Source organism: Podarcis cretensis, assembly GCF_951804945.1.
Source record: "Podarcis cretensis genome assembly, chromosome: 7".
In the NCBI taxonomy this organism is placed as follows: domain Eukaryota; kingdom Metazoa; phylum Chordata; class Lepidosauria; order Squamata; family Lacertidae; genus Podarcis; species Podarcis cretensis.
Window position 1 is genome coordinate 68,971,901 of NC_137176.1, and position 14,447 is coordinate 68,986,347.

General features: G+C 42.5%; 1 protein-coding gene across 4 annotated transcripts in view; it reads left to right on the forward strand.

Annotated features, from left to right (window-relative positions):
* The window catches only part of CPQ (carboxypeptidase Q), a 182,979-nt gene that overhangs the window by 62,922 nt on the left and 105,610 nt on the right, over positions 1-14,447 (forward strand). For all 4 annotated transcript variants that reach the window (XM_079984743.1, XM_079984742.1, XM_079984744.1 and 1 more), the window contains one exon: positions 6,257-6,464. In XM_079984743.1, the coding sequence (XP_079840869.1) occupies positions 6,257-6,464 (208 nt within the window). The remainder of the gene's footprint in view (positions 1-6,256; positions 6,465-14,447) is intronic.

Sequence of the window (14,447 nt, forward strand, 5' to 3'; positions counted from 1 at the left end):
TACAATTTGAAACCTAATCATGAATGCAGATTTGTTTAGATTTGTAATAATTAATGAAGAGGTAAATAAACCAGAATTTAGCAAGCCCAGAACGAGACATCAATGCTGTCACTTTCTTCAGTAACTGCCATCTGTTATAGTGTACCATTTGTCATCCAAGCTGTTGTTCCACTGAATCATAGTTTTCCCAGGGCATTTAAATTTAACCAAGAGTTTGCTGTGTAGCTGACACCTGTTGGAAAGAGAGGGAAAAAAGTATAAGCCTCAAAATAAAGCAAAAGAGAATATCAATTCATCCTCCAGCCCTTTTCCTTGAATGCCTGCTGCTCCCGGTATTAACACAAGCTGTTTACAATGCAAGAGGAATTTTAAGGCCCACAGGAAGGGATATGCAGACAAATGTTGAAAATGTCAGCTGAGTAGGTTTGTTCAGAAGTCAGTGGCAAAACAACGACTCCAATGTATCTGACTCTCACAAATGATATTAGCTCAATATTAGATGCCCTCTTTGGGTTCTATAAATCCCCCATCTATTGGGAATATGTTTGCTGCTGCTTTTCTATAAGATGGGTGCAAACCTTTTGTGAAATCAGGAAGCAAGTAAACCCTACTAAATTGGGAAGCACAAAGCAAATGGCGAAATCTCAAACACGTTAATCATCCCATGCCTTAATCCATCCTTGTGTGGTTATTGAACGTTTTGGGTATGTGTGATGTGATATAGGCATATATAAAGTGTACAGGACACTACAGCTGAAATTTAGTCCATTTCAAATAGCAAACAAATGACTCTTCATGGTAGTACACCTGTCCCTAAGTCCCTGCCAACTGTTGCCATTTTTATGATTAATCTGTTTTGTTTTGCTGGGTTTCTATCTTGTTTTGTTCACATGGCAACAGTGGAAATCAGACAGTAGGGAAGTCATAAGGCTAATCATACCCAAGCACCACACAGTACATGCAACCTTAGCTACAATGTCCTTAGTCATATTTTATAACAAAACAGAAGCCAAAGCCATTTTCTAATTAATGTACTTTTGTTGTCGTTTAGCTTCAAACATTTGCAGATTAAATATTTAGCTTGATCTTCAAAGGCCTCTTCAGGCAAAGGGTCTGAGGAATGAAGGAGAATCATGTTCTGAGTATGTGTAGCATGTCTTTGAGTTGCCAGCTAGTTCAAGGTCTCGGGTCCTTGTTTCTGTTAATTGCGCTTCTTCGAAATCTGTGACTTCTAGATGCTTTGTTAAATTAACAAGTACTGCAGTTGCAATTTAATATGGTTCCATGTGCAAATCCCACCTTTGCTGGCTCTTAAACAAGGGCAGCATGGCAGACTGTGGAAGTGATGGGAGTGAATTGTGTCATTGAACACGAAGAAAAGCCCCATTCAACACATGCTGTTTGTCTGTTCTACAATATATTTCCAGCCTCCTAAAAGTACCAAATTGGGAGTCCAAGAAGGACCTATGTGGATCTGCAACTATTAGTAGACAGCATCGTGGTAGTCAAAACACATTGGGTGCAATGGCAGGTGGGATTGATGAAGTCTTTTTCCCCAGATGCCCCTTCTTTCCACCCGCTTTTTACTCATTTCTTATTTTTGCCAAGTTAAATGTGTGTAAGTTGTGGTCTTGTGGTACTTACTCCACATCTTAACCTTTAATACAGATTTCTTCAACCTTAGGTTCCCAGATCAAAAAGGCCAAGTTGCTTCCTTTTCTGTTTGAAGAAATATTATTGTTACAGAACACGTTTCCCTTAGTACACCCCTTTGCTGTTAAATAAATTTTGTCTACTTCTACAGAGAAAGTAGAGGAAATGATTTATTGCTAAGCTGATATCTGATGCATTTGAAACATGCAAGTTCTTTCTTGGGGCAAAAAGAAAACAGCCTTCCAGTTTGATTTGTTCTCTTCCAAATTGCTCCAAAGTAGATAGGGCTTATTTGATAATAGAGCCTATATGAAAACAGCTTTCTCTTCCGATCAACTGTTCATAGAGAAGCTATGTTACCTCCAAGCTTTGCTAAGGATTGAACTATGATTGCTTCCTACAGCATTAAAATTCTGTGAAAGGCTATCCTGCATTATATAATCATGTAATTTTGCTCACTTTATCCAGGCGAGCTTTATATCCTGTTTCCAACTGGTATCATTGATTGACTCCAGACATGTCTTTCATTTGTTGAAGCATCACAATCTGCGTCAGGTTTTTGCAAGAAGACAGTCTAAGATCAGTATCCTGAGCGTCATTAAATTTTCCTATATATATTGCAGTGGCTGCAAAATAAATGAAAAAGACAGAGCTAGATAGACAACATTGCTGTAAATTGTTTTGGTGCCTCTGAAGTTTAATCTGAAGTTGAGTTAGCTGATGGCACTTCTGATTTTTCTTATTTCATATTGCTGATGGTTGTCATTACTATGTTTGTGTATAGGTATATTTTAATGTAATTGTTGTGTCCTTTGGCTAGCACAATAAACTTATTGAACGGGGCAAGCGGGAGGAATCTTTTAAAAAAGAAAGATAATATCGAACTCCATATACTTGCTAAACTTATTCTCTGAGCATAGCTTTTAAAAATCTGGATCTGTACCTTGACAATAGCAAAGGAAACTTTGAGAGGCTCTTGGAAGTGATTGTAGGATTGAGGGCTCATCCTCAAGGACCACCTCTTTCCATATGAACCTATCTGGACCTTGAGATCATCTTCTGAGGCCCTTCTTCATGTGCCTCCTCCATGAGAGGTCGAGAGGGTGGCAACACGAGAACTGCCTTTTGTAGAAAGCTCTCCCCAGGGAGGTTCTCCTGGCACCTTCATTATATACACCTTTAGGGTCCAGGCAAGAACACCCCTCTTGAACCAGGTCTTTGGTTGGTTGACATCCAATGTCCTTTTAAAATGTGTTGGAGGGGTGCTATTAGGTTGTTTTTGTTTTTATTTTGTATTATGTATATTGTGTTTTTATGTTGCGATTTTATGTTGTAACTTTCCTGAGACCTGTGGGAATAGGGCGGTATACAAATTTATTAAATAATAATTTAAAAAATGCTCACTTACCTTTTGCCCCACACTTTCTAGGCACAGCTCTGCACTTTCCCAGTCTGTGTCAAAACACATTCCCCCCTCCCACTGCTCCCCCTCCCCCCAGAAAACCTGATCTTTACCGCTGAATCAGAGCAAAAGGCAATTTGGATTTGCCATTTTCTCAGATTCAGCAGTAAAGAGCTGGTTTTCATGGGGAAAGCGCAGGGGCAAAGAACACACCTAGCACTCAGGCACAGACCTGGAAAGTTCCAACCTGTGCCTAGAAATGTGGAGCCTAATTAAGTGTGGATGAGCCCTGACTTCCCCTCCCCTCCCCCAGAAGATAGTGTTGGCCCACTTAGGATGAGTTATGTAAACTCCTTTCATAGATTTAGGCTGTAACCCACTGAACAAAATTCTGATTTGATTTAATACTTGTATGCCACTTTCCCAACAATCAAAGCAGCTCACAAGAATAAAAGAATCAACAACTAAGAACAATGCTCCCTGGTTTTGTAAAATAAAAAATTTTCGAGGGAGGTACAACAAACACAATAAAGGGATCAAAGCAACAGAGCATAGGAAAAGCATATTGAGTTGCCTTCTACTGTGTAAGGCCATTGGTCCATCAAGCGTATTGTCTACACCTTCTGGCAGCAGCTCCCCAGGGTTTCAGGCCGGGTTCTCTCCCAGAACTAGCTGGAGATTCTGGGGGTTGCGCCTGGGACCTTCAGCATGTACGGCAGATGCCCCACTACTTAGATGCATCCCTTGCCCATATATTAAGCGACACAGAACAGTAGACTTACAGTACAAGCCTATTCATGTTGACTCATCATATCCAAGTCCCTGCTTGCTGGGTGGCTGGCAGGTAGAGGGAAGCGGGGGCAGGAGGAGGTGATTTGGTATTTAAAACACCTGCACCCTCCCCCAGTTTCTAAATCCGGAATAAAAGAATAAAGGAGCAAGCAAGAACAGAAAGGAATGGGGGAAAATCTGGGCTGCCACCGCATTCCAGACTACAGACCAATGTTTTATCTAGATGTTGTTCGGTTTCTGTGGTTGCCCAGTGATAAAGGCACAGCTGGGTAGCTATACCAACCTGTTCTGGCTTTGTTTTAAGTTGTAGTGTTACATTAACTATATCATGCTGAAAACATACTGCTTATCTCTTAATTATCACCCCTAAGATTTAAGTTTTGTTTTGTTCCGTGAACTATTTGATAAGCAAGCGGTAAGCAAATGATGAAATGGCACCTTTTATTGGTCCCTACAGAATATGCTATTTGTTGGAATGAGGACGTAGATAGCCTTGCTGAGTTTCAGGTCACAAAGGGGTATGTTAGCTGGGAGCAGAGATATTACAGAGCACAGGTAGGAGTTGTAGATCCCTGGCACTTCTGTTTACGTAGCTGCCCTGGCCTGCCTTTGCCAAGCATGGCTATTGCTAGCCTTCATCATGTTACCACATTTGGAGACTGGGTCCCAGTCAGTTATTTCTCACAACACCCAAGCCCACACATTTCTCTGTGTTTTTTTTTCTTTCTTCTGGTGGTAATTTTGCACATGCTTACCAAGGAATATGGCCACATTCACATTTCACCACTTTAAACAGTTATGGCTTCCCCCAAATAATTCTGGGGGCTGTAGTTTGTTAAGGGTGCTCTCAAAGCTACAGCTGCCAAAGTTCCCTGTGAAGAATAATTTATGGTTAATTTATGGCTCTGGGTTCTGTAGTTCTGTGAGGGAAATAGAGGTCTCCTAACAGTTATTGGCACCTTTAACAAACTACAGCTCCCAGAATTCTTTGGGGGAACCAACGACTCTTTAAAGTGGCACCATAGTGCTTTAAATGTGTTCTGTACTGAAGTTCTCACCCTGGGCCAGCAGGGGGATACTGTAGATAGTTTTCACTCAGGTCCGCATATGCAAATAAGGAATTGAAAGTGATGTTCAGTGATTGGATAGTTACAGAAAGTTGTTACTATTACATTGTAGTTGAGCTCTATATAAGCCGGTTGGCTGAACCCTTCAGCTCAGTTCTGTTCTGGCCTGTGAATAAACAAGAGCTGTCTGAAGAATTGCTGTGTCATCTGATATGTTCACCCACAACTTAACAAAATGTATGGTGTGAATGTGACTCAAGCCCTTTTGAACTCAGTGGGGCTTACCTTCTGAGTAGATAAGTGTAGGATCGCACTGTTAGGGTCTGTGAATTGTTAGTGTCCAGACAGGGACTGTTCCTTCCATTAGGCAAAATGAGGCAGCTGCCTCAGGCAGCAGCAAGGTGTACATGGGCCCCATGCCCTGGCCTACACTCCCTTAAGCTAGCCTGCTGCCACAGGTATATTGGAGGGTGATGCCTTGTCATGAGTGTTGAAGTATTTTATTTTATTTATTTTTTGAATTTATATACTGCCCTATATTCAGAGGTCTCAAGGTGGGTCACAGAATAAAATCAAAACATAAAACAACAAAATACACAATAAAAACAAAATAGAATACCCGCCCCCAAAACCCCACATTTTAAAAGGGCATAAGATTCAACAGCCAGTCCAGTCAGCCCTTGAACCTGGAATGGAGAGAGGGCACCATCTTGTGCTTTACCTCAGGGGTGCCCATAAGTATATAAATGTATTAAGAACAGCTAGTTCTCAGCATATATATAATGAAAATCTTCTTCAAATAACACCCCTGTCTTTAAGCACTGGGACATGTTGTCCTGGTAGCTGAAGTGACGGAGTCCTGCCATCATAGATGGTGCTTAGCATAGCATAGAAAGAAGACACAGAGAGGCAGCGAGTATTTTCATAATGGAGGGGCAGCTCCTTCGAACCTCTCCCTTCCCCGGTAACTTTTAATTGTCCTCACCAACAGCATGGCCTGGTAATGGTTTGACACTCCCCTCACCATATAAGGAAACACTGCCCAGAGGAAACACAACTCCATTTAAGGTCAATACATTCCTATACATTGTAAAGCTCAGAGTGCTGGTCAGCCGAGGTCAGGGGGCACCCTGCAGTATTTACAAGCCTCCGCCTTGGCTTTATGACTCCCACACTGAAGGGATGTTTTTCTCAGGAGCTGTTAAAAATAACAAGGCTGATATCGATCTCGAAAAATCCATCAGGATGGGTGGGCAGAGCTGGACAGATTTCGGAGCACTATTGTTTGGATAGTGTCTTTATGTACTGTATAACATGTTTAATTTTTGTACTTTCCATATAGCCCACACACTGGGATACAAGAATACCAGTCTGATGTACCCAAGATTCCCACTGCCTGCATTTCAGTGGAAGATGCTGAAATGATGAGCCGGATGTCTTCCCGAGGCACCAAGATTGTTGTGACCCTGAAGATGGGAGCCAAAACCTATCCCGATGCTGATTCCTTTAACACGGTTGCAGAGATCGTTGGGAGCATGTACCCCGAGCAGGTGGGTGACACTTTGTTGGGGAACAAATGAAGCACGCCACTGAGATTATCCTATCTCATGCTTTCAAATTCACCGTAAACACACTGAGATCCCGTGTCAATATTTAAAGCGGGGATTGCCAACCTTTTTGAGCCAGTGGGCATGTTAAAAAATTTGGGGAAGACCTGTGGGAGCCAGTCACAAAATGGCTGTTGTAGGGGCATGCCGTAACCAAAATGGCTGTTGTGGGGGCATGGTATAAAAGAGATGACCACGAGATGGTGCAGGCGTCATCATTAGCAGCTCTGTCAATGGGTGAAAATGTGCCTACAACTACCAGCACCAGGCTCACTCACAGAGACAAACTCTTTCTACATCTCCACATTTCTATATTTCTTATAGACAGGGCCAGTCGTACCATTAGGCAAAAAGTATTGACAAAGCATTGGAGGGCAGAGTTGTGTGTCCCACTGTCTTCCTCGGGGGCAGAGAAGGATGCTGTCCTATCGCTAGTGCTGAAGGAAGACTTTTATATGTGAAATTCAGGCTACCATCTTGTCCTTCACCTCAGATAGCAAAATGCCCACAGAATAATTCTTTCTCAAAGTGATGTGGCAATTACTTACTCTCATTTTCAGCAGAGTTTCTGTTAACAAAAGTAAAGGTTTCACACACACACCCCCAATTATTATTTTTTAAATATGGCTGAAGTATGAATTCTCCCTTTTAAAAGAAAACAATGCTTTTAAAATGGAGAATTTTAATAAGATAACTTCATTACTTGTAGCTGCTAACTGCGTTGTAACTCCTTTACCATAAGATCAGAGCTAATAGGTTTTCCAAATGTGTGTTTAATAGGCAATGAAGATATATATTACAATGCATGACATTACATCATCTAATAAATATAGACCTGCTTTATTCCCTCAATACCCACCTGGCTCTCAGATCTGCTGAGGCTGGTGTTTCAGGGACCCCTGTTCCCTATCCAAGATGGATGGTTTAAGAGCTGTTAATAGATATGCCACCCACTTCGGATTTCTTGCCAAAGATTTAGAAGGCCAAATCTGCTATTATTGTGCTTCTGAATTTCAGGTTAGATTACTTGTCTCGTAAAAAAAGAAACAGCTGCTTTCTTTTTTCCCCCTTCAGGTTTGCAGGCTGTAGCACAAAGTGAGTTGCAGTGGCCGAATCTGGCATTGCTTTCTGTTGCAACCCTGCCTCTGATAAAGTGTGAGAGTAGCACAGGGCTTAGTCTCAGCAAGGGCTTCACTCTGCCACTTGTTTTCAATGTCAGAGCTCAGCCATGTACCTTAGGAGACACCCTGAGCACGTATACAGTTTCAGTTTCCTCATTTTGAATAACTGGAGCCAGCCTTCATACAACTGGGATTAGGGAGTGGTGTTTTTGAAGAGGCGGCTTCCGGACAAGTTTTGTTTTTCACAGATGACACTGAGATAGAAATTGGAAAGTAAATCCTAAAGAGGAATGAATTCTAAAGAAGTTCCTCTCTCCTTTTCTTTTATATACACTCAGTGACAGTGTCAAAACCCTAGCCACACAACTGTTCCTTAACCCTTACCTGGTAAGCTGGACCTCTGTTTCTTTGCTTTAAAAAGTTAGAGGATTTGTCAAACATGGGCTACAACTGCGGCTATTTGCAGGCCCTAGGAGCGGAACCAGGAAGGCTATGATTTCAGACACTGTGAAGTGAGCATTGTTCCAAAAAGCAGCGTGCTGGTTCCCAACCCCCCCATCCAGCATAAGATGAGAGGTAGCTATACAGTGGTACCTCTGGTTAAGTACTTAATTCGTTCCGGAGGTCCGTTCTTAACCTGAAACTGTTCTTAACCTGAAGCACCACTTTAGCTAATGGGGCCTCCTGCTGCCGCCGCGCCGCTGGAGCACGATTTCTGTTCTCATCCTGAAGCAAAGTTCTTAACCTGAGGTACTATTTCTGGGTTAGCGGAGTCTGTAACCTGAAGCGTATGTAACCCGAGGTACCACTGTACAGTAATTGAAGGCAATAATTACTCCGTGCCACTAGGTGGTTAAGTCCAACCAAATGAATGCATTAGCTCCTCCTTGACTGAGATGATGGAGATGGTCTTGGATATGGTGACACGAAGGAGGTTCACATGATCCTTCTCACACTCTGAAAGCATGCATGAGGGCATTGTCCTGGGCAGCCCCACAAAGGCCATCAGCATGTGCACAGGCCATGTGTTTGGCAGCTATGTGAATGAGTTAGTTGCACTGTACATATCAACACACATTTGTAGCATAATCTTGCTTGTGTGAAGGAGATCTACCGCATGTGCACACATTTCACAGCCACTGAATGTGGATTTGGCAGGGTGTGTGGCCACCACACACGTTGGTGACAATGGACAGGGATACCTGGCTTTCATTTATTTTTATTTATTAGATCCTACTCACTTGTAGTTTCAGTGTATGCAAGTGCTTGTTTTAAACCCCATAAGGTCTCCCAGGCTTAGTGTTCTTTTGATACTTGTTTGTGGGTGGGTTTGATGTTGCATCAAGTTTGGTTTTTATTGTAGTCTATGTTGAAAACTTGCAATAAAAATTATATATATAAAGTTGTTGCATCAAGCCCATGTTCCTCCACACTGCCAGTGTCTTTTCCCATCACTTTCCTTATTGCAAAAATTACAGTGTGCATGAAAAATGGGTATGTGGCAAAAGAGCACAATTTAATTGCACAACCTGCATTTACCAGCGTGCAATTGAATCCTACTCCAAAATAGCAACAGTCTGGAACAGCCTTTCTCAACCTTGGGTCCCCAGATGTTGTTGGACTACAGCTCCCATCATTCCTAGCTAGTATGGTCAGTGGTCAGCGATGATGGGATTTGTAGTTCGATAACCTCTGGGGACTCAAGGTTGAGAGAGGCTTGTCTGGAAGGACCCAGTGACGAAGAAAGGGAAAATGAGCAGCAGGGTGGTTTGCAAAGATCTTGCGCAGGGAGTGTCTGCAGTCTCCACAGCTTGAAAGCCAGAACAGCTCAGGACCATCCCAGGCTGTGTGCAAGATTGCCCCTTTCCAATACAAAGTCAATCCAGAGCACTAAATATGCAAAAATAAAAATGCAAGACGAGGTGGAAAGAGGAACACAACTAGCCAGGGGTTAGATGAATAGTGTACTCATGCACTGCACCAGTTCATGGGCTCAGACAGGAGGCTTTCCAGCAGTCCTCTTGGGGACAGGAGGAGGTCAGGGGTTGTATTTTCTGAAGCCCCCTTTCCCCAGTAGAGGGTTTATGACAGTCTTTTAAATTCCCCTTCAAAGTTAAATTGCACACACATTTTCAACTATGTATATAATTTGGAAATGATAAATAGCTTTTTAGCAGTATTTCTGCCACTGCTCAGATGATATCATTCCCTTTATAAACTTATATAACCCCAAAAAAGGCACTCTTCCATGTGATTAGCTCAGCAGAAAAAGCCTTGTCCCATTTACTGCCAACCTTTCTACCACCACATGTATGTTTTGGATTGCTAAAAGACTGGGTAATGTTGTAAACGCTCACGAAAACACAGTAAAAGTGGAAAGAATGTTGAAATGGTCGGTTTCTGTTTTTTAAAGCAAAATTTGAAACCATGCGCCCCAATGCTTCACAGGACCCTAATATGCACATTGATCTTCAGCTTCGAGGTGGGCAGACTTTAGGGTTAGAGTTGGGTCTACTTCTTGTTCTTTCTTTACCAGAACCCCAAGATCCACCAAACCGAGCCAGATGCAAAAGACATACAGTCAGAATTAAAGAGCAGGGTGGTTCTGAGCACATTCCGAGCCTATCACCATCATCATTATTACCGTTATTAAATTTGTTTTGTTCTGTTCACCAGCAGGTCCCTGGGTGGGTAACAACAATTTTATAATTCAGAATTAAAAACAAGTAAAATATGAAAGTTATCTGATTTCAGTGCCAGAACTGTACTGAGATTTCAGCTTTTTCATGCAAACGCCCTCCTCCCAATTTGTTTTCTTTATTTTGGAAGCCTAATTTAGGTGGGAAAAGGTGTTTTGCTGTTGCTGTTGCTAAACAACTGAGGTTCAGAAACTGTTGCTGATCCACTTCAAATGAGCCAGAGATCTGCTAGGCTAAAAGATCCCAATCTACCTTGCCCACCCTTCTGCAAGCATGTGCATCCTCTATACTTGTGTGTAATCCACAAAGCTATCACTGGCACTGGTCAACAGAAAAACCTTTACACCTGTGGTAGTTTGTAAGCGTGTGTTGCAACCCTTGTCTGAACAAGATGGGGCAGCAGGGTATAATATAGAGAATAGCTGAATGTTCCTGGGGGGAAATGGTGGGCAATTAATCTACGTGAACAAAATCTTTATTGGAAGACCTAATAGACTGAAAACCTGATTCATAGATCTGTCTACTTTTAGGTATCATCTCTTTTGTAATTCTGTATTGACCTATTTCTGCATTAATCAGGTGTTGTTGTTTTTAAAAATGCACATGAGAACTGATAGCTACATATTTGAATATGTATTTAAATATTTTATCTCCATGCACACATTTCTAGATGCATTTTATCCTAAAATACGCACCTTCAGCACATTTTTGGTACATTATTTGAACAATCTTGCAAAATTCAGAGAAGGGTGAACTCCAAAGGATCGTTGCATTCCGATTCGCATGTTCGTCTGGTAAATGTGGACAAGGTCGGTTTGCATCAGAACTGACAAAAACAAATTCCTATGTGTGTGGCACAGATCGTACGATTCAGAAGGAAATGCCAGTATTGTGGTGTTGTGTCCTCTGTTATTTGGCCTTCTGGTTAAAGCAAATAGATCAGTAAAAGTTGAGCCAGAGGTAGTAGACCCTGCTGCTCACCCTGTTCTGTTCTGAAGTTTATTTTTCTTCCTTTATTTCTTCTGCAAATAATGCATTGTCCAGGGCAGCAGTAAGTAGAAGTCAAACCTTCATCAGGATTTCTAACAGCTAGTCTGTTCCCAGTAGGTTTTCAATTTGCAGTAAGAGTTTTCACCTGCCAGATACCAGAGGATTGTAGGAGTACAGCAGAGAAGTTAACCACATGTCTTCATAAAGTCAAGACTTGTGGGCATGTCTGCACTGCTAAGGGACTGCAGATTCAGTGCCAGATTGTAGCCGACCTGCTGCGTCTTCGTTGGAAGCCATAAGAAGCGCAGTAGGAATGTTATGCCAGTGCCCCTCAAATTACCTCAGGGAATGGTCTGAGCTATAACATTGTTAAAGCTCAGAAGGCCTCAGCCTGGTCAGCCCTGAAAATCCAACCTAGGTTCCAGTGTAGTGGCAGATGTGTGTGGCAAAAATGAAGGAAAGAGCAGTCAAGGCAGTTTCCGGTGTGGCCTGAGATCTTACATACCCCTGCATGGTCCAAAGTAATTAGAGCTGCACTCCAATACATACACACTGATCTGGCAGTAAGACCTATAAGCCAATGAGGCTTATTTCCGGGTGGAGGCTTCGTCATCATCATTTAATAACATAAGACGCCTGCTTCTTGGGAGAAAAGCAATGACAAACCTAGACAGCATCTTAAAAAGCAGAGACATCACCTTGCCAACAAAGGTTCGTATAGTTAAAGCTATGGTTTTCCCAGTAGTGATGTACGGAAGTGAGAGCTGGACCATAAAGCAGGCTGATCGCCAAAGAATTGATGCTTTTGAATTATGGTGCTGGAGGAGACTCTTGAGAGTCCCATGGACTGCAAGAAGATCCAACCTATCCATTCTTAAGGAAATCAATTCTTAAGGAAATATATCGCTTGATTGTAGGAAACCTCAAAGCGGTTTACAAAATAAAATGTACATGACATCACTTCCTTCATTCTATCCACTTCTCCCAACTAAGCAGCTCCACATCAAAAAGGCAGTGAGCTCCTGGTGATGTGCCCCAGTTGATGGTTGCCCAGTCCTGGCCACATGCTCCTGCCCCTGCCCCACCTTCCACCCTATTTCTTGGCCATCTATAAACTCCTTCCACTCCCTCTGGAAGCCCAATTGTTCTCTTTTCTGCCGCTCTCATCCTTGGGGAATTCTACTCTTCCCAGCAGTTTGCAAGGCTATGGTGGCTGGATCCAGAAGGGCACCAGAAGTCAGGAATTCTCTATGTGATTTCTCTTTTCCATTCTCCTGGCACTGAAGATGATGCACAAATGTGGGTGGCCACATTGTGGCTGTGATCCTGCACCTCGCTGTTAGTTGTTACACATTCACAGAACGTTTCTGTACTATTTCAGTACAGCTCCTTTGCCCCAAGTGTTGAGCAGTACGGGTTCTAAACTCCCATCACTGTGTCACGAGCTGATTTGTATTTCCTTAAGCGATGCAATTTGCTGCCCTTATAATGGAATTCCCTTAACATTTTACAACTGCATCAATAACATTTATGTGCTGTAAAGGGTGCCTTATGCATGTCTGTGTATAATGCACAGCTGCATATATGGTTGTAATAATACGAAACAGCATCCACTTTGGGGTGATTTGTCTCATGTTTCAGGAATCTGGCAGAGGAACATTATCTGAATGTTTGCTGTGGCGATGACCACCCTGAGAAGTTGCTCTGTTCAGGCACTCAGCTCTGTGTGGGGCACACAGGTTGTCTACAGGCCTCTGTGTGTTTTATGCTGCCGAAGAGGAAATATGTATATGCTAAGCTAGCAGCTGTGTCTTATTTAGGTGCAACATTACTTTGGGAGCACTGTGAGCAAAGTGGGAAGCTGTCATAAGTCCCGGGGTTTCGCTGGGGTCAAGAGTGGAGTGGCAGGCTAAGACACATGAAGAGGGAGAACTGTTATGGATTGGTTGGATATAGAGGAATAGTGGGAGAAACCAGCTGGGAAACCCCAAGGGGAGAAGGCTCAGAGCCCGGGGACTGGTGGCGGGACAATGATGAGTAAAAGGTAAAGGGACCCCTGATCATTAGGTCCAGTCGTGGCCGACTCTGAGGTTGCAGCGCTTATCTCGCTTTATTGGCCGAGGGAGCCAGCTTCCGGGTCACGTGGCCAGGATGACTAATTTCAGGGGTTCTGCTCTGGGTGACACTAACATTGGGTACAACGCCTTGTTCCATAGTATAAAATATTTGAATTTTAGCTTTAAATCCCATCAAACATTATGGGATTTAATCTCCTTTTGTTCTGAGCCAGGTTTTTCAAATGAGTAGATCTGCTTTTCCCAGCCTAGTGAGTCCTTGTGTTTTGTTCTACATTCTGGCTGAGGCTGATGGGAACTGTAGTTCAAAGCATCTGGTGGAAATATTGGAAGTGATGTGAAGTGTAATGTTGCTAAGATCCTAGAACATGAAGTTATTTTCCTCGTCAGTGATTGATTTAGCAGGTTCTTTGTGACAAAGGAAATGGGAGCATATTTGCTTATCCTTTACAATTCTCATTTCTTCTGACGGGGAAAGAATCCTCTTTTGCAATTTGTGTTTGGCAGAAGCTCTGTTGAATAACAAAAAACATGGAAATTCTAGGTCCTGGTTGTCATTAATGGAAACACCCATAAATGGACAGGGAAGATAATTCAATATGTGCATTGTATTTATTTATTTATTTATTTATTTATTTATTTATTTTGTTCATCCAAAGATCACAGGACAGTTTACTACATAGAAATACAAAATGAGAACACAAAATACATAATAAAAAACAAACAAACCAATAACCACCTCCCACACACAAATTTAAAAGGCCATAGAGTGTTAATCAGCCAAAGGTTTGGTTATAGAGGAATGTTTTCACCTGGCACCTAAATATATGTAATGAAGGTCTCCCTGGGGAGCCACCACAGAAAAGGCCCGTTCTCATGTTCCCACCCTCTGGACCTCTTGTGGAGGGGGGCACAAGAAGAAGGGCCTTAGATGATGAGTGCAGGGTCTGGGTTGGTTCTTGAGGGGAGATCTGGTGCTTGAGGTTTGGTGGTGCTGAGCCATTTAAGGCTTTGTAGATCAAAACCAATTTTATAGGTCAA